Raw genomic sequence first — 23,565 nt, 5'->3', positions numbered from 1 at the left:
ATGTGGAAAAAGTCAAGGGGTCTGAATACTTTCCGAATGCACTGTATATGAAATGGGGAAAAGGGACGGGGGTTCCATTCCTGCACAGATCACATACACATACTTAACTGCTAATAATGAGTGGGTATTTGTCTCTACCTCCAGGTGGTGTGAGGATGGTGTACCCAGCCTGCCTGGTGCTGGTGCCCCAGTCTGACATCCCGGCCGTGGTCCCCCAGGGGTCCTCGCACTGCACCGCCATCTATTCTGGTGGCCACCAAGTGCCTGCATCCCAACGAGACCCTGCCATCTCCTCAGTCACCCTCACGCCCCCAACCTCACCCGAGGATGCCCATACAGGTACAATGAGTACGTGGATAGAAACATGTCAACCTATATTTAAGTCTGTCTGTATATTATAGATTAGGCCAGTGGTCACCAATCGGTCGACAGCGATTGACTGGTTGATCTCCAAAGCATTTCTAATCGATCGGCAAACATTCTTGTAAAAAAACAGCAATAAAGCTGCGTTCCTCTTTTTTATTAGTCTCTTGCTGTTGGTTGTAGGTGCACCCGATTCAGCTGCCCTGCGCGCCGGGTAATCAAATGGTTCCGATTTTGAACCATTTCATGTGTCTGAAGGTACAAACTCTACCTTCCTGGCGGGCCCGGGGAGCAAATCAAGTGCACTATAGGCTTACCGCTGGGCAATCGGATGGCACAGATTACCATGTCAGCAGTATCGTAGCAGGCGTAAAAGAAAGCTACAGCAAAGTTGATACTGAATGTTTTGAAACCTTTTACAGTGCCTTTGCAAAAGTATTCATCCACCTTGGTGTTTTTCCTATTTTGTTACATTACAACCTGTAATTTAAATAGATTTTTATTATGATTTAATCTAATGGACATACACAAAATAGTCCAAATTGGTGAAGTGAAATGAAAATAATAACTTATTTAAATATATTTTAAAAATGCAAAGTGGTACTGTATGTGCAGGGCATATGCACCATATGAAAAGTGGTGCGTGCTATGAATCCCCTAAATAAGATCTGGTGCACCAATTACAGCTTTTTGGCCATCAAGGAAAATGCTATTTCTGCCGCAAACCCAACACTCATCACCCCGAGATCACCATCTCCACAGTGAAGCATGGTGGTGGCAGCATCATGCTGTGGGGATGTTTTTCATCAGCAGGGACTGGGAAACTGGTCAGAATTGAAGGAATGATGGATGGCGCTAAATACAGGGAAATTCTTGAGGGAAACCTGTTTCAGTCTTCTAGAGATTGAGACTGGTACGGAGGTTCACCTTCCAAAAGTACAATGACCCTAAGCATACTGCTAAAGCAACACTCGAGTGGTTTAAGGGGTATATTTAAATATTTAAATGTCTTGGAATTTAAAGATTGCTGTACACCAGCGGAACCCATCCAACTTGAAGGAGCTGGAGCAGTTTTGCCTTGAAGAATGGGCAAAAATCCCAGTGGCTAGATGTGCCAAGCTTATAGAGACATACCCCAAGAGACTTGCAGCTGTAATTGCTGCAAAAGGTGGCTCTACAAAGTATTGACTTTGGGGGGGTGAATAGTTATGCACGGTCAAGTTTTCTTATTTCTTGTTTGTTTCCCAATAAAGATTTTGCATCTTCAAAGTGGTAGTCATGTTGTGTAAATCAAATGATACAACCCCCCCCCCCCCAAAATCTATTTTAATTCCATGTTATAAGGCAACAAAATAGGAAAAATGCCAATGGGGGGAATACTTTCGTAAGCCACTGTAAAACCATGACTAGAGAGAGACTGACAACAAATACAGCAAAGAGCTGCTGTTTTTATGACTGAGTTCATGTTTCAATTCTTACCCAGCACTGTCAACACTTTTTATTCAACACTTTTATAAGCCATAAATTTACACATCCTTCCTACTTCCACTCGCACTACAACCAGCACTGCAGCTGTAATGAAAGAGTAGGAAAATGTATCAATAGGCTTGCGTTGTTATTGCTAGCGGGTTTTTAATTTTTTTTATATAGAGGAATATTTCACTTTCTCTGTCCATAGGAGTAACAACATGAATTTGTGCATGAGGCAGAAATAATGCTGTGTGACTTGAGTTTCGCCATCGGCTGGAAGACGGTGTCCCCTTTTTGGTCAGTGTCAACGAAGGAAAGGGACAGCGGAGGGGCGTAGCGAGGCGGACCCTCAGTCTGCTGCTCTCTCTCTCCGCTGAGACTGAACATCAGATGCAGGCACCATCAGCCCAGTAAAATAAAAATAAAAAGCAAGCTGTGCCTCAGAAGTAATACAACAACTGATCTATTTCCAGTGTGATCATATAGCCTACCTCAAATGTCGAAATATATATATTTTTTAAATATCCGACTACAAAGCATTGGCAGGGCAATTCAAGCAAAGCCAATATGTGGTGATAATAGGGACCTATAGCCTACTGCACACACCTAATTGCTACTGTACTTTTTTAAATAGGTTAATGTAGCATAGGCCTACTTTTTTTAAATCACGTATAAAAAAATCTGAGTGGTAGATCCCGGCTTGTATGTTGACTCAGAAAGTGATCTTGACCCAGAAAAAGTTGTTGACTACTGGATAAGGTAAATATGATATATCATATTTCATAAATCATATAGTAATAGAATATATATGATAAAAATGTGTCTGGAGAGTTGCTGTGACACATGTCCCTCATACATGGGCGCCTGACTTTGTCTGAAAGTGGGGGTGAAAAATATATACAGTGGGGCAAAAAAGTATTTAGTCAGCCACCAATTGTGCAAGTTCTCCCACAGAACTTTATTTTGCTGGTCGGAACAGTGACCCGAAACGAAGAAAAAAAATAATGCTTATTTTCAAAACAACTGGCCTTGTGGTTAGTGCCTGACCTGAGTTTGGAAGGCCGAGTCAGACAAAAGACTGTAAGAATGGGACCTGATACATCTCTGCTTGGTACTCAGCATTAAGGAGAATAGACTGGGGTTAAGGCCCTGCGATAGACTAGCATCCTGTCCATGGGGTGTACTTGTACATCAAGCTGCCTCACTACAGAAACAGGAGATAGGCTCCTGCCTAATGAGCGGTTCTGGCTCACACAAGCAAAGGCTCTGGCAAGGCTACTTACAGTACATACTTACTCAGAACGAAAAGATTGGAATGTCATTTTAGTACCAACCCCTGCTACATTGTAACCGCGAAGCAGCCACGATGCACTCGCATATCAGGCTTAGCCAGGACTGTTACTTTTGAAACTGAATGAAAACATTTTAACAATGTGATTTAACTGACTGACGTTGGGGAAATAGATGGCAAAAATGCAGAATGGTGTTGTTTGCCTGTAAAAAGCTTGTGGATAATTTTTCTCACAAAAATGTAATCATGTAATAATATTAGGCGCACAGATTATTTCTCAGTATCTACTTTGCTAGCTTCTCATTGACAGCCCGCGAGCTACCGGACATACAGTTTCTCATGAGAATCCCAATTGCATACTACTCGTGTCCTCTCTCCTTGCTTCCTTTTCAAATCCCATTGGACGAAAAAGCCAGAGGTCCCTCTGACCTTCTCCAATGAGTTTTGAGAAGGAGGCGAGGAGAGAGGGCACAAGCAACTGAGATTCTCCCAGAGACTGAGGTACCTCAAAGCCTAATCAGACATGCCCGTGCTCATCATTGTTCTTACAGGCAAAATTTGCTCTTGGTGCATGCTGCTCAAATGATATGTAACAACACCCTGAGTGCATCGGACATTAAACAACGATACAAATGTAACAACAGGTCAACAAAATAGACAAAAAGACCAGTGGTGCAACTAGTGCTTTCTGACTGCTCTGTTTCAAAACACTGGAGAGACACAGTGAAGCAAAACCATTCATCTTCCGAACGACGGGGGGAGGGGGTGCAAACTGCAGTCTTTTAATTAATGATATAGTGTATAAAGTCTATTTTAATACAGACTATCTCAAAACATTACTAATCATCGAAAATTGCTCAATGGATCAGGATACTTTTGTGGTAACAAAAAGAAATTGGGGTGCAAAAACATGTTTGCAGCACCTCTATTTTGAAAGTGGGGATGCAGCTTCTCCATTTGCTCTATTGCTCAGGTGCCTTTACCCCCATATTGTGACCAATGGTCAAGAGGTGTGTTGTCAAAGCTGGTAATTGTAGGACAATAAACATTGCCACTTGCGGCTTCATGAGCCGATTCATAACCTATCCCTCCCCATCCCTCCCTCCCCCAGTGGACTCCCAGTCGGCTCTGAAGTGGGTGAAGATGTCGTCGGCTGTGGACGGCTTCAGTGTGGACAGCACCAGTCACCACGAGTTGAAGATCCCTCGCAGGCTAGCCAGCCAGGTGGTGGAGAGGGTCTGGCAGGAGTGCAATATCAACAGAGCTCAGAACAAGTACGTCTGTCTCTGCTACTGTCTCAGCACACACACACTCTCAACCAAAGCCCTAGAAGAAGTAGAATTGCCATAGGCGTGTGAGCTGCACGATATGGGCAAAATATGTATTTACAATTTTTTTTACAGAATATCGCGATTTCGATTTGACTTGCGATATAGATCAAAACACTTGGGTGAAATGTTGGAATCATAGAAATTCAATTATTTATATTAAGAAGCAAAGTGGAAAGCAACATCGTTCTTGTTTGGAACAATCTGTTGACTGCATTTGACCTAACAGAACAGCATGCAAACGTAGAGTGAATCTAACAGCGAGGAGAAGGAACTGTGCTGCTTGACTGGCAGAAGGCGGTGCTTGGTGTGTGTGCGAAGCAGCTGCAAGACACATTCACCGAAGACACATAGACACATTCACCGAAGCCTAGAGAGAATATGCAGGATCTACCACAACACGCGCGCACACACACACACACACACACACACACACACACACACACGCGCGCGCACAATCAACGTTGCCTAACACGTTTGTCAAATAACAGGCACACGCCTTCACAATGACGCTTCATTTACCAAGTTGATATTTTAGAGAAGTATAGTAAGAAACACAATGGACAAATGGTTAATGTTTTGAGTCAATGGTTGTGTGTTGTGTTGTCCAGGCGTAAGTTCTCAGCGACAGCCAACGGTACCTGTGAGGAGGAGCTGATGGAGAAAGTAGGGGCCTGGGACTTTGTAGAATCAACACACAGGTCAAACTGCAACTGCTCCAGGTAAATGATGCATACTGTGTTTATATGGTTGTTTATTTGTGCTCCACTTGTCTAGGGCCTGTACCCTAAGCCCTCTGTAAGGGGATATACTTCTAGTTTATTGTGTAGACACAAGCTTGCCTTTTAAGGAAGTCTTACTCATTGGAAGTCTTACTCAGCAAAACAACATTCGATACATCAGTCTAAAATCTGAAATGTATTTTAATCTCAATGCATATGACATTCATCTCAATTTGTCTGTTAAGTAACAACCCTGTCGGGGTTCAATAGTAGTGCACAATGTAGGGAATTGGATGTGATTTAGGACCCAGTGGGAGAGACCCAGGGGCCACTCCGACCTCTAGAAGGCTTATGTAGGGAGATAGCTGGTCTAAAAATGGAGAGTGTCTGTAGACCCTAATGTTGACAAATTATCTGCTGCGTCTAGAGTGGGTTAATGTGTGGATGTGAGGTTGACTGTTGCCAGGCTGTTTCTGTTTGGGGTTGGGACACAGCCAGACAGACAATATCACGTAATGTGTGTGTGTGTGTGTGTGTGTGTGTGTGTGTGTGTGTGTGTGTGTGTGTGTGTGTGCTTATGTGTTCTCTCTGAAGTGGAAAGGCTGCAGTCAGCATGTCCCGCTGCTGTCTCCTGGCAGACACATACACAGCGGCAGAAACACACGTTACACTGCAGCATGCACAGAAATAGGTGCTTGACAAATCAAATCAAAGTTTATTTGTCACGTGCACCGAATACAACAGTGAAATGCAGGCTCTAACCAACAGTGAAAAAAATATATTAGGTGAACAATAGGGAAGTAAAGAAATAAAACAACAGTAAAAAGACAGTGAAGAATAACAGTAGTGAGGCTGTATACAGTAGCGAGGCTATAACAGTAGTGAGGCTATAACAGTAGTGAGGCTATATACAGTAGCGAGGCTATAACACTAGCGAGGCTATAACAGTAGCGAGGCTATAACAGTAGTGAGGCTATAACAGTAGTGAGGCTATATACAGTAGCGAGGCTATATACAGTAGCGAGGCTATAACACTAGCGAGGCTATATACAGTAGCGAGGCTATAACAGTAGTGAGGCTATATACAGTAGGGAGGCTGTATACAGTAGCGAGGCTATAACAGTAGTGAGGCTATAACAGTAGTGAGGCTATATACAGTAGCGAGGCTATAACAGTAGTGAGGCTATAACAGTAGTGAGGCTATATACAGTAGCGAGGCTATAACACTAGCGAGGCTATAACAGTAGCGAGGCTATAACAGTAGTGAGGCTATAACAGTAGTGAGGCTATATACAGTAGCGAGGCTATATACAGTAGCGAGGCTATATACAGTAGCGAGGCTATAACACTAGCGAGGCTATATACAGTAGCGAGGCTATAACAGTAGCGAGGCTATAACAGTAGTGAGGCTATATACAGTAGGGAGGCTGTATACAGTAGCGAGGCTATAACAGTAGTGAGGCTATAACAGTAGTGAGGCTGTATACAGTAGCGAGGCTATAACAGTAGTGAGGCTATAACAGTAGTGAGGCTATATACAGTAGCGAGGCTATAACACTAGCGAGGCTATAACAGTAGCGAGGCTAACAACAGTAGTGAGGCTATAACAGTAGTGAGGCTATATACAGTAGCGAGGCTATAACACTAGCGAGGCTATAACAGTAGCGAGGCTATAACAGTAGTGAGGCTATAACAGTAGTGAGGCTATATAGAGTAGCGATGCTATAACAGTAGTGAGGCTGTATACAGTACTGAGGCTATAACAGTAGTGAGGCTATAACAGTAGTGAGGCTATATACAGTAGCGAGGCTATAGCAGTAGTGAGGCTGTATACAATAGCGAGGCTATAACAGTAGTGAGGCTATATACAGTAGCGAGACTATAACAGTAGTGAGGCTATAACAGTAGCGAGGCTATAACAGTAGCGAGGCTATAACAGTAGCGAGGCTATAACAGTAGTGAGGCTATAACAGTAGTGAGGCTGAAACAGTAGTGAGGCTATATACAGTAGCGAGGCTATATACAGTAGAAAGGCTATAACAGCAGTGAGGCTATATACAGTAGTGAGGCTATATACAGTAGTGAGGCTATATACAGTAGCGAGGCTATAACAGTAGCGAGGCTATAACAGTAGCGAGGCTATAACAGTAGGGAGGCTATAACAGTAGGGAGGCTATAACAGTAGGGAGGCTATAACAGTAGGGAGGCTATGTACAGGCATCGGTTAGTCAGGCTGATTGAGGTAGTATGTACATGTAGCTATGGTTAAATTGACTATGCATGTATGATAAACAGAGAGTAGCAGTAGACACTCTTCACCTTTATGTTCTCTCTGGGAGTTTGCTTTGTGTATGTTTGTGTCTTTGCTCGAGGAGCACTTTCACTATAGATTGGGGGAGCCCCTTGTTCTCCACTGGTGGTGTGAGGGAAGGCAGGCTGTGTACAGGGATGCAGTGGGAGAGACCCAGAGGCCAGTCAGACCTCTAGAAGACCTGTTTAGGGAGATGGCTACTCTAAAAATTGAGTGGGTTAATGTGTGAATGTGAGAACTGACTTTGGGGAAGTCTGGCTAGAGGTGTTAATTAGGTGGAGGGAACCTAGAGGAGGGGTTCTCTAACTCTTCATAATCAGAACACACCTCTGGTGAGAGAAAAATAGCAAACAAGGAGTTCTACTATGACTTTGGCAGTGCATGACTGGATGAACCAAGTCTCAGGAAGGAACATTTTAAAGGCCCATCTCTGAGCATTGGATCTTTTTTTTCTCCAGTTTTCAAGCACATTTCCTGCAATTCTACACACTTTGTCACGGGGCAAAGAATTGTTTTGGGTTGTTGCAGCTTTAAAGCTAATTCAAAATAATTGAAAAATAATATGGATACCAATATCCCTGTGAGCTTCCTAGGTCTGTTATCCTGTGTTTTGTATATATTTCCAAACTATGAGGTTGGAATAATACTGTGAAATTGTGAAAATGATGATAATGCCCTTTTAGGTAAGAGCTGTTTGAAAAGACAACCTGAAATGTCTGCCTGTTTTGGTGGGAGTGAGTTTTGACCTTCTATGGTGACATCATTTAAAAAAATATATACCAATAAGAAAAAGACTGCCAATAATAGCACATTTTCAGTTTCCCCCTCCCCACAAACAACTCTGAGACGGTTCTTACTTGAGAAATTGGTATTTTCTAAGAAGCTATTTTTATTTATCTTTGACCATTTGAATTGAAAACAATCACAGTAAGGTACTTAATTGTTACCCAGATTTGATATTGAGATTTTAAAAAATGGCTGCATTGGACCTTATGAACATAAATTGTAGATAATAATATTACATTGTGTTGTATTGAACCCTCTAAACTTATTCCACAGATCCCTTGGCCAAAATGGGTTTAATATGTTGTTGTTAGTAATATTCCTGAAAACAAATGAACTGTAAAGAAAGAAAGAAACAACTTTGAGAGTCCCTGACCTAGAGTACTGGAGGTGACATTGGAAAGGGAATTCCTGTGTGTGCAGCACCAATTCTACTGGCTATCGGCTTGGCTGCAGGAATATGTGTGTGTGTGTGTGTGTGTTATTGTTTACCCACTCTGCATATTGTTTTTGCTGCGTCTTGCCGCTCTCTGCCGGCTGACAGTTAAGCAGCCCGGTTATATTATAATCCTGTGTAGTAGTGGGAAGGACAACAGCTACCTCCCTCCCTCAACATGCTGCCTGCTCCACAACCATAAGAGTAGCCTGTGGTTACCGTGCTGACAGACCACCAGCCAAATAACATCCCGGTGCCCCCTCTAGCCGAGTTGACCCTGAGTTGACCCCCCTCATCCCGCTCCTCCCCCCACAGCCACTAGCCAGTGTCATAGCCTGACTTTAGATTTATTGCTCCTCGGCAGTGGTGTAAAGTACTTAAATAAAAATACTTTAAAGTACTACTAAAGTCGTTTTTTGGAGTATCTGTACTTTATTTTACCATTCATATTTTTGGTAACTTTGACTTTTACTTCAATACATTCCTAAAGAAAATAATGTACTTTTTACTCCATACATTTTCCCTGACATCCCAAAGTACTAGTTACATTTTGAATGCTTAGCAGGACAGGAAAATTGTCCAATTCACGCTCTTATAGACAAAATCTCTGGTCAACCCTACTGCCTCTGATCTGACAGACTAACTAAACACAAATACTTCATTTGTAAATGATGTTTGAGTGTTTGAGTATGCCCCTGACTATTTATAAATAATGGTTTGCTTAATATAAGGAATTTGAAATTATTTATACTTTTACTTTTGATACTTAAGAATATTTTAGCAATTACATTTACTTTTGTTACTTAAGTATATTTAAAACTAAAGACTTGTAGTATTTTACTGAGTGACTTTCACTTTTACTTGAGTAATTTTCTGTTAAAGGTATCTTTACTTTTACTCAAGTATGACACTTGGGTACTTTTTTCACCACTTCTCCTCGGTCCCCTTACAGTGAAACATGAGGTAACTTAGTAGCTGCCTCTCCCTGGGCCTAAACTGGGGACCGTGTGTGTGTTTGAGTGTTGACAGCAGAGCTGGTGGTGGTATGCACTGGGCCAGGGTCAGCAGTAACAGGCAGGCTGGTTAGCAGGGGAGCTTGACTGGTCACGACGCGACACACACGATGGTCACAGAGGTGCCAGGCCAGGTGTCTGACAGGGCAGCCTAGAGAACTTTGGGGGCCTATGGGCTGGGGACCACCACAACACATTCCACATTTTAAACCCAACCAGAAACAGGTCTCCTTCCAACCTGGGTCATGTTCATTAGGACACACACGCTTCACTCAGTTTTCTCCCCAGTAAAGACAGCCTTTGGGGAATGCTCTTTTCTAGTGGGTGTGAGCTAGACAAGATGCATGGTTTTGGTTGTGGTTAGGAGGCCAATAGAGTGCAGAATAATAACATCAGTTTAAGATGTTTGTTAGAGTAGCATCGGCATAACATGAGGAGTTTATTATATTTGAGAGGAATTAATTTGTTTATTTTACAGTGGCAAGAAAAAGTATGTGAACCCTTTGGAATTACCTGAATTTATGCATAAATTAGTCATACAATGTCACAACAATAGACACACACAGTGTGCTTAAAATAATAACACACAAATGATTGTATTTTTCTTGTATATTTTGATACTTTTATTTTTCTTGTATATTTTGATACTTTTATTTTTCTTGTATATTTTGATACATATATATTTTGATACATCATTTAAACATTCACAGTGTAAGTTGGAAAAAGTATGTGAATCCCTTGGCTAATGACTTCTCCAAACGCTAATTGGAGTCAGGACTCAACTAACCTGGAGTCCAATCAATGAGACGAGATTAGAGATGTTAACATCTCACCTGGTTTTTCCACAGAGCTACTTGCAAAATATTCTGCGGACAGATTAAACTAAAGTTGAGTTGATTGGAAGGAACACACAACACTATGTCTGGAGAGGTACAGGTACAGGCACAGCACAACAACATCAAAACCTCATCCCAACTGTAAAGGATGGTGGAGGGAGCATCATGGTTTGGTGGTGGAGGGAGCATCATGGTTTGGGGCTGCTTTGCTGCCTCAGGGCCTGGACAGCCCGTTATCATCAACAGAAAAATGACTTCCCAAGTTTATCAAGACAGTTTGCAGGAGAATGTAAGGCTATCTGTCCACCAATTGAAGCTCAACAGAAGTTGGCTGATGTAACAGGACAACCACACACAACACAGAAGTAAATCAACAACAGAATGGCTTCAATAGAAGAAAATACCCTTCTGGAGTGGCCCAGTCAGAGTCCTGACCTCAACCCGATTGAGATGCTGTGGCATGATCTCGAGAGCGGTTCACATCAGACATCCCAAAAATATTACTGAACTGAAACAGTTTTGTAAAGAGGAGTGGTCCAAAATTCCCCCTGACCGTTGTGTAGGTCTGATCTGCAACTACAGGAAACGTTAGGTTGAGGTTATTGCTGCCAAAGGAGGGTCAACCAGTTATTCAATCCAAAGGTTCACATACTTTTTCCATCCTGCACTGTGAATGTTTACATGGTGTGTTCAGTAAAGACATGAAAACGTATAATTGCCAGATTGGTCATTTGACTGGCTACATTGACTTTTAACACAAAACAAATGAGAAAGTAGGAAGTGAAAGATCTACAGTTTACTATATGTAATTGGGAATAAATGTAATGAATGTGTTTCATACTATTTGCTCAATATAAATCTGCATGAAATATGTATGCAATATAAATCTGCGTTAAATATATTTTCAGTATAAATCAGCATTAACTATGAATTAAGTATAAATGTATAAATCTCATACACCTGATTTTGAGTCCTAATTTAAATGTTCTGTAGATCAGTTTGTTCTTGGTAATTGCTTGAAGTAGATCAGTGTTGCCTCTCAACACTGTTTATTGAGCTAATGAATGCACAACCTTAACACAGGTGAACGAATGGCATTATTGTTTGTCTTGCAGTGAGACATATAAATTACATGCTTTCTCTTCCTCTGTTTCCATCCAGGCATAAAGCCCTGAAACAGCGAGGTGGTTGTACCCCGGGCCAGCCCCAGTCAGCAGGCCAGCCCCAGTCAGCAGGCCAGCCCCAGTCAGCAGGCCAGCCCACCCACACCCAGCCACCCACCAAGCACAAGACTGGAGGTGACAAGCCAGAGAAGAGCGACAAGCAGACCAAGAGGCCACAGACACCCTTCCACCACCGCAGCGCCGCCTGCGATGATGTTACCATGGAGACGAAGGCGGCAGGCCAGAGGCTTGCCATGAGGGCCCAGCAGGAGGGGGGTCGCTTCCCTGGCCTCCACCCTACCGACGGTGTCACCAAGACCCCCCAGCGGCACGACGGAGGGGTGGGTAGTGCCGGTGGTTCCTCAGAGATGACAGGTTCCCCTCAGCCCCCTCCCCTCAGCCCCCACCCCTGTGAGCGCGACAGAGGAGAGGAGATGGGTGACGGCTCTTTAAAGAACCCCTCCACCCCCCACAGCCAACACTTCTACCAGCCACCCCCGGAGCCCTGCCTGGCGGAACAGAAGGGTGGCGTCGGGGACCACCATGGACTGGATGGCCTGGCACAGCACTTCCACCACCACCACACGGCCTACCCACCCGAGCCCCTGGAGCCCACTGTGTACGTAAGCTCTGCAGTCAACCTGGAGGAGGATGGCTCCCCAGCGCCATGGAGGTTCTTCAACCTGCCCAGGAGGAAAGAGGCCGCAATACCAACGCCAACGCTGCCTTGGGACAAGCTGAGGGACAGGGAGAGAGACGAGGCCTCGGGAGGACAGGAGGTAGTGTCTGTCACTGAGTGAGTGTCTATCCCTGTTCATTCATTCATTCTTATCTCCCCATTGATTTAACCATTCAACACCCACTATTGCCCATAGAGGGTGCTAGAGACCCCCAGCCATTTACTGACTCACTGGTCAGCCATCCAACCCTCCCTCCCTTCCCATCACCCCCTCTGGCACACAGACAGAAGGGCCCCTTTTTGAGTACCTCCAACATTCTAGAAAATAAAAGTGATTGTAAGAGCAGTGATGCACAACCGGGCCTCCCTCCCTCCCTCCCTCCCTCCCTCCCTCCCTCCCTCCCTCCCTCCCTCCCTCCCTCCCTCCCTCCCTCCCCGCCCCTGCCTTAGAATGTTCTGTGGTGGTGCTGAGCACACACAGCATGTTAATCTCTCGCTATGTGCCCTTTTGACATCATACATCACTAATGTGCATGGCCAGCACTGCAGCAGAGACTGGAGAGAGCTTATTGATCCCCCCCCAACACACACACACACACACACAGGGCGCCAGAGATAGAGGGATAGAGGTAGGGTTATATAAATAAATGGATCCATCTGTCTACGCCCTCTCTATCATAACTCCCCCTGCTTCCTTCCTCTCCACCCTGAACACGTGAAGGAGGGTGGTATCTTCAAAGCCTTGATGTCAGAGCCGAGGTGTCGCTTCACTGAGAGAGGGAGACGATAGAAGTGGACTCGAGGGAGCAGAGAGAAAGGGATGTGGAGGGAGAGAGGGATGCAAAGAGTGACAGAGGCTGAGACGGACTAGGATCGGTGCACCGGAGAGCAGGCAGGCAGGCTAGCTGTCCGGCAGGCCGAGCAGTGGCGGTCTTGGGAATTATCGGAGGGGTTATACAATTTCAGGGATGGATGCTGGACAGTGCCATAGGCAGGGCTATGGACAGCAGGGCTATTCTGGTGCGGAGAGCAGGCGGGAGTAATCCTGGTGGCCGGGAAGCAGCTCTAAATGGCTGCTAATCTCTGGCCGGGGCCACTGCGCACTGTCACCTCGCATCACAGCCTAGCCGGAGAGAGGGAGGGAGAGAGAGAGAGAGAAGGGACCTACATGAGCTGGGTCCCTCCCCCTCAGAGGGGCCCAGCAGTGCTCATTTAGTCTAGTAACATCGGAACAACAACATCAACAACTAGAACACAGGCCCATAGTCATAGGAAAGATTATTCACAGATTACGTTGAAAAAGAGACATGCATAGCAACAGATTAAAATGTCCTCATGCTCTACCTCCCCAAAATGTTGATAGATGATCTGCACAGCCATATAGGCCTAAACAAACAGTATAACTGCATCCCACTCTGTTATCAGTAAATGACTGTACTATGTGGCCCTGTTTATCATAATGAATATTCTGTCCCCTCACTGTGTCTCCTGTTCCCAGGCTGATGGCCACATCTAAGCGGCCTCTGAAGGTGTCGGAGGAGCGCGTGCAGATGTACATTCAGCGGAGGAACCAGTACCTGGCTGCCGCCATCACCGACGACGACCACGAGCCTGAGGTAGACCCGTACGCCTTCGAGGACGGGGACGTCAAGTTCTCCTTCTCCGACAAGAAGGACAAGACGGGTGGCGAACGCCAGCCCGGGAAGAAACACAAGGTAGGGCTAAATGTACAACTTGATCAACTGGTGGTGGTGGCAGGCAGGCAGGCTAGCGGTAAAGAGTAACTGAAAGGTTGCTGGTTTGAATCCCCGAGCCGACTAGGCACAAAAAAACTATCCTGTAAGTCGCTTTGGATAAGAGCGCCTGCTAAGAGACTAAAATTGTACTTGTAACTGGGGCGGCTGAGGCAAATCCTTTCCTCCCCTCGCTGCTGACTCCCAACTTGCCACTGTTGTGATGCCCTTTAGGGTCAGGAAGTAGAATGAGTTCGGTTTAGGGTCACAAGATAAGGCGTCAGCAACCCTGCACTGTAAATGTGTCACTAGCTGTATTCTGCCCTCGTTTCCACAAAATATACTGCTCAGGAAGCCAGCTCCAGCTCCCTTTGTTATCCCAGCAAAGAGATGCCAAAATAGTTTGACTCTGTAATTTCTCATTTTGTTTAGTTGTGTATATTCTATCTGCCCCATCTCTCGCTCTACTAGCCTGTGGGCTCAGTCTCGCTCTACTAGCCTGTGGGCTCAGTCTCGCTCTACTAGCCTGTGGGCTCAGTCTCCCTCTACTAGCCTGTGGGCTCAGTCTCGCTCTACTAGCCTGTGCGCTCAGTCTCGCTCTACTAGCCTGTGGGCTCAATCTCCCTCTACTAGCCTGTGGGCTCAGTCTCGCTCTACTAGCCTGTGGGCTCAGTCTCGCTCTACTAGCCTGTGGGCTCAGTCTCGCTCTACTAGCTTGTGCGCTCAGTCTCGCTCTACTAGCCTGTGGGCTCAGTCTCCCTCTACTAGCCTGTGGGCTCAGTCTCCCTCTACTAGCCTGTGGGCTCAGTCTCGCTCTACTAGCATGTGGGCTCAGTCTCGCTCTACTAGCCTGTGGGCTCAGTCTCGCTCTACTAGCCTGTGGGCTCAGTCTCGCTCTACTAGCCTGTGGGCTCAGTCTCACTCTACTAGCCTGTGGGCTCAGTGTCGTTCTACTAGCCTGTGGGCTCAGTCTTGCTCTACTAGCCTGTGGGCTCAGTCCCGCTCTACTAGCCTGTGGGCTCAGTCTTGTCTTAATATTGTTTCTCTCTGTTTCTAAACCTGGACCACCTGTTAGCTGTGGAAACGCCGTCAGCACTAGGGGAGGACAGGGGGGAGAGCGTGGGAATGCCTGGCAGTCAGCCTCCCTGGCCCTGCCTGCTTCCCTGCCTGTCTGCCTGTGAGGATGCATGTCTGCAGCAGGCTGGCGTGGAGGAGGAGGGATGTGCGAGGCTGGCTGGGGCTTTAACAGGCCAATAAACCTGGCTCACTGAACCGTGCGTTTTTAAAATAGCTTTTTTGTTTTATTTCACAAGGGCTGCTGAGATTTTTTTATTCTCCGTTGTGTATGTGTAGTGGTGTGCTGTGTGTGTGTGTGTGGTATTGCACTGTGTGTGTGTGTGGTATTGTACTGTGTGTGTGTGTGTGTGTGTGTGTGTGTGTGTGTGTGTGTGTGTGTGTGTGTGTGTGTGTGTGTGTGATGTGATTGTACTGTGTGTGTGTGGTACTGTGTGTGTGTGTGTTATTGTACTGTGTGTGTATGGTATTGTACTGTGTGTGTGTGTGTGTGTGTGTGTGTGTGTGTGTGTGTGTGTGTGTGTGTGTGTGTGTGTGTGTGTGTGTGTATGGTATTGTACTGTGTGTGTGTGTGTGGTATTGTACCGTGTGTGTTATTGTACTGTGTGTGTGGTATTGTACTGTGTGTGTGTGTTATTGTACTGTGTGTGTATGGTATTGTACTGTGTGTGTGTGTGTGTGTGTGTGTGTGTGTGTGTATGGTATTGTACTGTGTGTGTGTGGTATTGTACCGTGTGTGTTATTGTACTGTGTGTGTGTGGTATTGTACTGTGTGTGTGTGGTATTGTACCGTGTGTGTTATTGTACTGTGTGTGTGGTATTGTACTGTGTGTGTGTGGTATTGTACCGTGTGTGTTATTGTACTGTGTGTGTGTGGTATTGTACCGTGTGTGTTATTGTACTGTGTGTGTGTGGTATTGTACCGTGTGTGTTATTGTACTGTGTGTGTGTGGTATTGTACCGTGTGTGTTATTGTACTGTGTGTGTGTGTTATTGTACTGTGTGTGTATGGTATTGTACTGTGTGTGTGTGTGTGTGTGTGTGTGTGTGTGTGTGTGTGTGTGTGTGTGTGTGTGTATGGTATTGTACTGTGTGTGTGTGGTATTGTACCGTGTGTGTTATTGTACTGTGTGTGTGTGGTATTGTACTGTGTGTGTGTGTGTGTGTGTGTGTGTGTGTGTGTGTATGGTATTGTACTGTGTGTGTGTGGTATTGTACCGTGTGTGTTATTGTACTGTGTGTGTGTTATTGTACTGTGTGTGTATGGTATTGTACTGTGTGTGTGTGTGTGTGTGTGTGTGTGTGTGTGTGTGTGTGTGTGTGTGTGTGTGTGTGATATTGTACTGTGTGTGTGTGGTACTGTGTGTGTGTGTGTTATTGTACTGTGTGTGTATGGTATTGTACTGTGTGTGTGTGTGTGTGTGTGTGTGTGTGTGTGTGTGTGTGTGTGTGTGTGTGTGTGTATGGTATTGTACTGTGTGTGTGTGGTATTGTACCGTGTGTGTTATTGTACTGTGTGTGTGGTATTGTACTGTGTGTGTGTGTTATTGTACTGTGTGTGTATGGTATTGTACTGTGTGTGTGTGTGTGTGTGTGTGTGTATGGTATTGTACTGTGTGTGTGTGGTATTGTACCGTGTGTGTTATTGTACTGTGTGTGTGTGGTATTGTACTGTGTGTGTGTGGTATTGTACCGTGTGTGTTATTGTACTGTGTGTGTGGTATTGTACTGTGTGTGTGTGGTATTGTACCGTGTGTGTTATTGTACTGTGTGTGTGTGGTATTGTACCGTGTGTGTTATTGTACTGTGTGTGTGTGGTATTGTACCGTGTGTGTTATTGTACTGTGTGTGTGTGGTATTGTACCGTGTGTGTTATTGTACTGTGTGTGTGTGTTATTGTACTGTGTGTGTATGGTATTGTACTGTGTGTGTGTGTGTGTGTGTGTGTGTATGGTATTGTACTGTGTGTGTGTGGTATTGTACCGTGTGTGTTATTGTACTGTGTGTGTGTGGTATTGTACTGTGTGTGTGTGTGTGTGTGTGTGTATGGTATTGTACTGTGTGTGTGTGGTATTGTACCGTGTGTGTTATTGTACTGTGTGTGTGTGGTATTGTACTGTGTGTGTTATTGTACTGTGTGTGTGTGTTATTGTACTGTGTGTGTATGGTATTGTACTGTGTGTGTGTGTGTGTGTGTGTGTGTGTGTGTGTGTGTGTGTGTGTGTGTGTGTGTGTGTGTGTGTATGGTATTGTACTGTGTGTGTGTGGTATTGTACCGTGTGTGTTATTGTACTGTGTGTGTGTGGTATTGTACTGTGTGTGTGTGTGTGTGTGTGTGTGTGTGTGTATGGTATTGTACTGTGTGTGTGTGGTATTGTACTGTGTGTGTTATTGTACTGTGTGTGTGTGGTATTGTACTGTGTGTGTTATTGTACTGTGTGTGTGTGGTATTGTACTGTGTGTGTGTGTGTGTGTGTGTGTGTGTGGTATTGTACTGTGTGTGTGTGGTATTGTACCGTGTGTGTTATTGTACTGTGTGTGTGTGGTATTGTACTGTGTGTGTGTGGTATTGTACCGTGTGTGTTATTGTACTGTGTGTGTGTGGTATTGTACTGTGTGTGTTATTGTACTGTGTGTGTGTGGTATTGTACCGTGTGTGGTATTGTACCGTGTGTGTTATTGTACTGTGTGTGTGTGGTATTGTACCGTGTGTGTTATTGTACTGTGTGTGTGTGGTATTGTACTGTGTGTGTTATTGTACTGTGTGTGTGTGTTATTGTACTGTGTGTGTATGGTATTGTACTGTGTGTGTGTGTGTGTGTGTGTGTGTGTGTGTGTGTGTGTGTGTGTGTGTATGGTATTGTACTGTGTGTGTGTGGTATTGTACCGTGTGTGTTATTGTACTGTGTGTGTGTGGTATTGTACTGTGTGTGTGTGTGTGTGTGTGTATGGTATTGTACTGTGTGTGTGTGGTATTGTACTGTGTGTGTTATTGTACTGTGTGTGTGTGGTATTGTACTGTGTGTGTTATTGTACTGTGTGTGTGTGGTATTGTACTGTGTGTGTGTGTGTGTGTGTGTGTGTGTATGGTATTGTACTGTGTGTGTGTGGTATTGTACCGTGTGTGTTATTGTACTGTGTGTGTGTGGTATTGTACCGTGTGTGGTATTGTACCGTGTGTGTTATTGTACTGTGTGTGTGTGGTATTGTACCGTGTGTGTTATTGTACTGTGTGTGTGTGGTATTGTACCGTGTGTGTTATTGTACTGTGTGTGTGTGGTATTGTACTGTGTGTGTGTGTTATTGTACTGTGTGTGTGTGGTATTGTACTGTGTGTGTGTGGTATTGTACTGTGTGTGTGTGGTATTGTACTGTGTGTGTGTGGTATTGTACTGTGTGTGTGTGGTATTGTACTGTGTGTGTGTGGTATTGTACTGTGTGCGGTTGCTGCTGCACTGCTTCTATACAGGAGGTCCCCCAGTGGCCACTATGTGCAGTGGAGCCACAGTCTGCTGTGCGCTCAGTGTGTGTGTGTGTGTGTGTGTGTGTGTGTGTTACTTCAGCTACCTCCTCCCCCCTGGGTCATGCTTCACACTCCATTGATGATACTGCAAAGTGACAGCCTGTCTTTTGTGCACTTTTATGTGTGTGTTCATGAGTGGGTGCGGGCCACAGACTTTCTAGATAGTACTATTTGCCAAATGAGTTTATGTTCCCCACCCCCTGAGTTGTCTGTGTGTGTTCAGGAGGCTGGCATGCTGGCAAAGCTCCAAACGTTCTGTAGTTGAACCCCTAGAAACCCCTGCCAATGAAATAATATAGCACACTCACTTAGCAGAGGAGCTGGGCAAACAGCAGCAGAGAAAACAGGAAAGGCAAGTCACTGGTGCTACTGTGGGGCACAATATGATCACCACACTGACTGCCATGTCACTAGTGCTTCCACGTTCGCATTATTTGGCGTCACAGAGTGGAGAGAGAGAGAGAGAGAGAGAGAGAGAGAGAGAGAGAGAGAGAGAGAGAGAGAGACGTGTCTGCCTGCCATGTGCACAGAGGCCCCATCATAAGAGCATACAGCCCTATCACAGACAGAGAGATATTGACAGTGTAGTGGCATTAGGGCTCCCTCCCAGGCGGCCATGGCATTTCTCCCATACACTGGGAGCCTTGTCTGGAAATCTCATTAGTACAGAGTCGTTCGTTCCCCTCGTCTCTTTATTCTCTCTGCATTTTTTGAAGTGTGCCAAAAATAAACGTGCTCTCCACTGAGACTGAGAGCAGCCCAGCTCTCAGGGGCTGGAGGCACCTGTGTACTTTCTACAGTACTTTCTCTTATGTTATTTACTTTGTGTTTATTGTATTATTTTCTTTGCAGTTTCATATAGACTATCTGCTATTGCCTTTTGTCCATTATCGATATAATTTTATTGTTTGATCAGCTGTATCCTATTGGTTTTGTTTCTTTGCATTTGTTTTGTGCACAATACTGATCTCTCTCTTTGTCTGTGTTTCTCTCTCTGTCTCTCTCCCGCTATCTGTATTTCTCTTTCTTTCTCTCTCTCTGTCTGTCTCTCTCTATCTCTCTGTGTTTCTCTCTCTCTGTCTGTCTCTCTTTCTATCTCTCTGTGTTTCTCTCTCTGTCTCTCTCCCTCTATCTGTATCTCTCTGTGTTTCTCTCTCTCTGTGTTTCTCTCTCTGTCTCTCTCCCTCTATCTGTATCTCTCTGTGTTTCTCTCTCTGTCTCTCTCTCTATCTCTCTTTGTTTCTTTCTCTGTCTCTCTCTCTCTCTATCTGTATCTCTCTTTGTTTCTCTCTCTCTGTCTGTCTGTCTCTCTCTATCTCTCTTTGTTTCTATCTCTGTCTGTCTGTCTCTCTCTCTTTGTTTATCTGTCTGTCTGTCTCTATCTCTCTTTGTTTGTCTCTCTGTCTCTCTCTCTATCTCTCTTTGTTTCTCTGTCTATCTGTCTGTCTGTCTCTATCTCTCTTTGTTTGTCTCTCTGTCTCTCTCTCTATCTCTCTTTGTTTCTGTCTCTCTTTGTGTTTCTCTCTGTCTCTCTGTCTCTTTGTGTTTCTCTCTTTGTGTTTCTCTCTGTCTCTCTCTCTCTTTTTGTTTCTCTCTGTCTCTCTCTCTTTTTGTTTCTCTCTGTCTCTCTCTCTCTCTCTCTGTGTTTCTCTCTGTCTCTCTCTCTCTCTTTGTGTTTCTCTCTGTCTCTCTCTCTCTTTTTGTTTCTCTCTGTCTCTCTCTCTCTCTCTTTGTTTATCTGTCTGTCTGTCTCTATCTCTCTTTGTTTGTCTCTCTGTCTCTCTATCTCTCTTTGTTTCTCTGTCTATCTGTCTGTCTGTCTCTATCTCTCTTTGTTTGTCTCTCTGTCTCTCTCTCTATCTCTCTTTGTTTCTGTCTCTCTTTGTGTTTCTCTCTGTCTCTCTCTTTGTGTTTCTCTCTGTCTCTCTCTCTCTTTGTGTTTCTCTCTGTCTGTCTCTCTTTCTATCTCTCTGTGTTTCTCTCTCTGTCTCTCTCCCTCTATCTGTATCTCTCTGTGTTTCTCTCTCTGTCTCTCTCCCTCTATCTGTATCTCTCTGTGTTTCTCTCTCTCTGTGTTTCTCTCTCTGTCTCTCTCCCTCTATCTGTATCTCTCTGTGTTTCTCTCTCTTTCTCTCTCTCTATCTCTCTTTGTTTCTCTATCTGTGTCTGTCTGTCTCTCTCTATCTCTCTTTGTTTCTTTCTCTGTCTCTCTCTATCTCTATCTCTCTTTGTTTCTCTCTCTGTCTGTCTGTCTCTCTCTCTCTTTGTTTATCTGTCTGTCTGTCTCTATCTCTCTTTGTTTGTCTCTCTGTCTCTCTCTCTATCTCTCTTTGTTTCTCTGTCTATCTGTCTGTCTGTCTCTATCTCTCTTTGTTTGTCTCTCTGTCTCTCTCTCTATCTCTCTTTGTTTCTGTCTCTCTTTGTGTTTCTCTCTGTCTCTCTCTTTGTGTTTCTCTCTGTCTCTCTCTCTCTTTGTGTTTCTCTCTGTCTCTCTCTCTCTCTCTGTGTTTCTCTCTGTCTCTCTCTCTCTTTGTTTGTCTCTCTGTCTCTCTCTCTCTCTTTGTTTGTCTCTGTCTCTCTCTTTGTGTTTCTCTCTGTCTCTCTCTTTGTGTTTCTCTCTGTCTCTCTCTTTGTGTTTCTCTCTGTCTCTCTCTCTCTTTGTGTTTCTCTCTGTCTCTCTCTCTCTTTGTGTTTCTCTCTGTCTCTCTCTCTCTTTGTGTTTCTCTCTGTCTCTCTCTCTCTCTCTGTGTTTCTCTCTGTCTCTCTCTCTCTTTGTTTGTCTCTCTGTCTCTCTCTCTCTCTTTGTTTGTCTCTCTGTCTCTCTATCTCTCTTTGTTTCTGTCTCTCTTTGTGTTTCTCTCTGTCTCTCTCTTTGTGTTTCTCTCTGTCTCTCTCTCTCTCTTTGTGTTTCTCTCTGTCTCTCTCTCTCTCTTTGTGTTTCTCTCTGTCTCTCTCTCTCTCTTTGTTTGTCTCTCTGTCTCTCTCTCTCTTTGTTTGTCTCTCTGTCTCTCTATCTCTCTTTGTTTCTGTCTCTCTTTGTGTTTCTCTCTGTCTCTCTCTTTGTGTTTCTCTCTGTCTCTCTCTCTCTCTTTGTGTTTCTCTCTGTCTCTCTCTCTCTCTTTGTGTTTCTCTCTGTCTCTCTCTCTCTCTCTTTGTGTTTCTCTCTGTCTCTCTCTCTCTCTTTGTGTTTCTCTCTGTCTCTCTCTTTGTGTTTCTCTCTGTCTCTCTCTCTCTCTTTGTGTTTCTCTCTGTCTCTCTCTCTCTCTGTGTTTCTCTCTGTCTCTCTCTCTCTCTGTGTTTCTCTCTGTCTCTCTCTCTCTCTCTGTGTTTCTCTCTGTCTCTCTCTCTCTCTCTTTGTTTTTCTCTCTGTCTCTCTCTCTCTTTGTGTTTCTCTCTGTCTCTCTCTCTCTCTTTGTGTTTCTCTCTGTCTCTCTCTTTGTGTTTCTCTCTGTCTCTCTCTCTCTCTTTGTGTTTCTCTCTGTCTCTCTCTTTGTGTTTCTCTCTGTCTCTCTCTCTCTCTTTGTGTTTCTCTCTGTCTCTCTCTCTCTCTTTGTGTTTCTCTCTGTCTCTCTCTCTCTCTTTGTGTCTCTCTCTGTCTCTCTCTCTCTCTCTTTGTGTTTCTCTCTGTCTCTCTCTCTCTCTCTTTGTGTTTCTCTCTGTCTCTCTCTCTCTCTTTGTGTTTCTCTCTGTCTCTCTCTCTCTCTTTGTGTTTCTCTCTGTCTCTCTCTGTCTCTCTCTCTTTGTGTCTCTCTCTGTCTCTCTCTCTTTGTGTCTCTCTCTGTCTCTCTCTCTTTGTGTCTCTCTCTGTCTCTCTCTCTTTGTGTCTCTCTCTGTCTCTCTCTCTTTGTGTCTCTCTCTGTCTCTCTCTCTCTCTCTTTGTGTTTCTCTCTGTCTCTCTCTCTCTCTCTTTGTGTCTCTCTCTGTCTCTCTCTCTCTCTTTGTGTTTCTCTCTGTCTCTCTCTGTCTCTCTCTCTTTGTGTCTCTCTCTGTCTCTCTCTCTTTGTGTCTCTCTCTGTCTCTCTCTCTCTCTCTTTGTGTTTCTCTCTGTCTCTCTCTCTCTCTCTTTGTGTTTCTCTCTGTCTCTCTCTCTCTTTGTGTTTCTCTCTGTCTCTCTCTCTCTCTCTTTGTGTTTCTCTCTGTCTCTCTCTCTCTCTCTTTGTGTTTCTCTCTGTCTCTCTCTCTCTCTCTCTGTGTTTCTCTCTGTCTCTCTCTCTCTCTCTTTGTGTTTCTCTCTGTCTCTCTCTCTCTCTCTTTGTTTTCTCTCTGTCTCTCTCTCTCTCTTTGTGTTTCTCTCTGTCTCTCTCTCTCTCTTTGTGTTTCTCTCTGTCTCTCTCTCTCTCTCTTTGTGTTTCTCTCTGTCTCTCTCTCTCTCTCTTTGTTTTTCTCTCTGTCTCTCTCTCTCTCTCTTTGTTTTTCTCTCTGTCTCTCTCTCTCTTTGTGTTTCTCTCTGTCTCTCTCTCTCTCTCTTGTTTTTCTCTCTGTCTCTCTCTCTCTCTCTTTGTTTTTCTCTCTGTCTCTCTCTCTCTCTCTTTGTGTTTCTCTCTGTCTCTCTCTCTCTCTCTTTGTGTTTCTCTCTGTCTCTCTCTCTCTCTTTGTTTTTCTCTCTGTCTCTCTCTCTCTCTCTCTTTGTGTTTCTCTCTGTCTCTCTCTCTCTCTTTGTTTTTCTCTCTGTCTCTCTCTCTCTCTTTGTGTTTCTCTCTGTCTCTCTCTCTCTCTTTGTGTTTCTCTCTGTCTCTCTCTCTCTCTCTTTGTTTTTCTCTCTGTCTCTCTCTCTCTTTGTGTTTCTCTCTGTCTCTCTCTCTCTCTCTTTGTTTTTCTCTCTGTCTCTCTCTCTCTCTCT

General features: G+C 44.6%; 1 protein-coding gene across 2 annotated transcripts in view; it reads left to right on the top strand.

Annotated features, from left to right (window-relative positions):
• The window catches only part of LOC112228588 (mediator of RNA polymerase II transcription subunit 13-like), a 148,927-nt gene that overhangs the window by 84,309 nt on the left and 41,053 nt on the right, over positions 1 to 23,565 (top strand). The window contains exons 6-10 of one of the 2 annotated variants that reach the window (XM_042309659.1): positions 145 to 339; positions 4,236 to 4,398; positions 5,064 to 5,174; positions 11,715 to 12,512; positions 13,894 to 14,110. In XM_042309659.1, coding sequence (XP_042165593.1) covers positions 145 to 339; positions 4,236 to 4,398; positions 5,064 to 5,174; positions 11,715 to 12,512; positions 13,894 to 14,110 — 1,484 coding nt within the window. Of the gene's footprint in view, positions 1 to 144; positions 349 to 4,235; positions 4,399 to 5,063; positions 5,175 to 11,714; positions 12,513 to 13,893; positions 14,111 to 23,565 lie in introns of both variants that reach the window. The other variant, XM_042309658.1, reaches the window with a different exon arrangement.

Source organism: Oncorhynchus tshawytscha, linkage group LG30 (assembly GCF_018296145.1).
Source record: "Oncorhynchus tshawytscha isolate Ot180627B linkage group LG30, Otsh_v2.0, whole genome shotgun sequence".
Lineage (NCBI taxonomy): Eukaryota > Metazoa > Chordata > Actinopteri > Salmoniformes > Salmonidae > Oncorhynchus > Oncorhynchus tshawytscha.
This window is presented reverse-complemented; position numbering and strand designations above follow the sequence as displayed.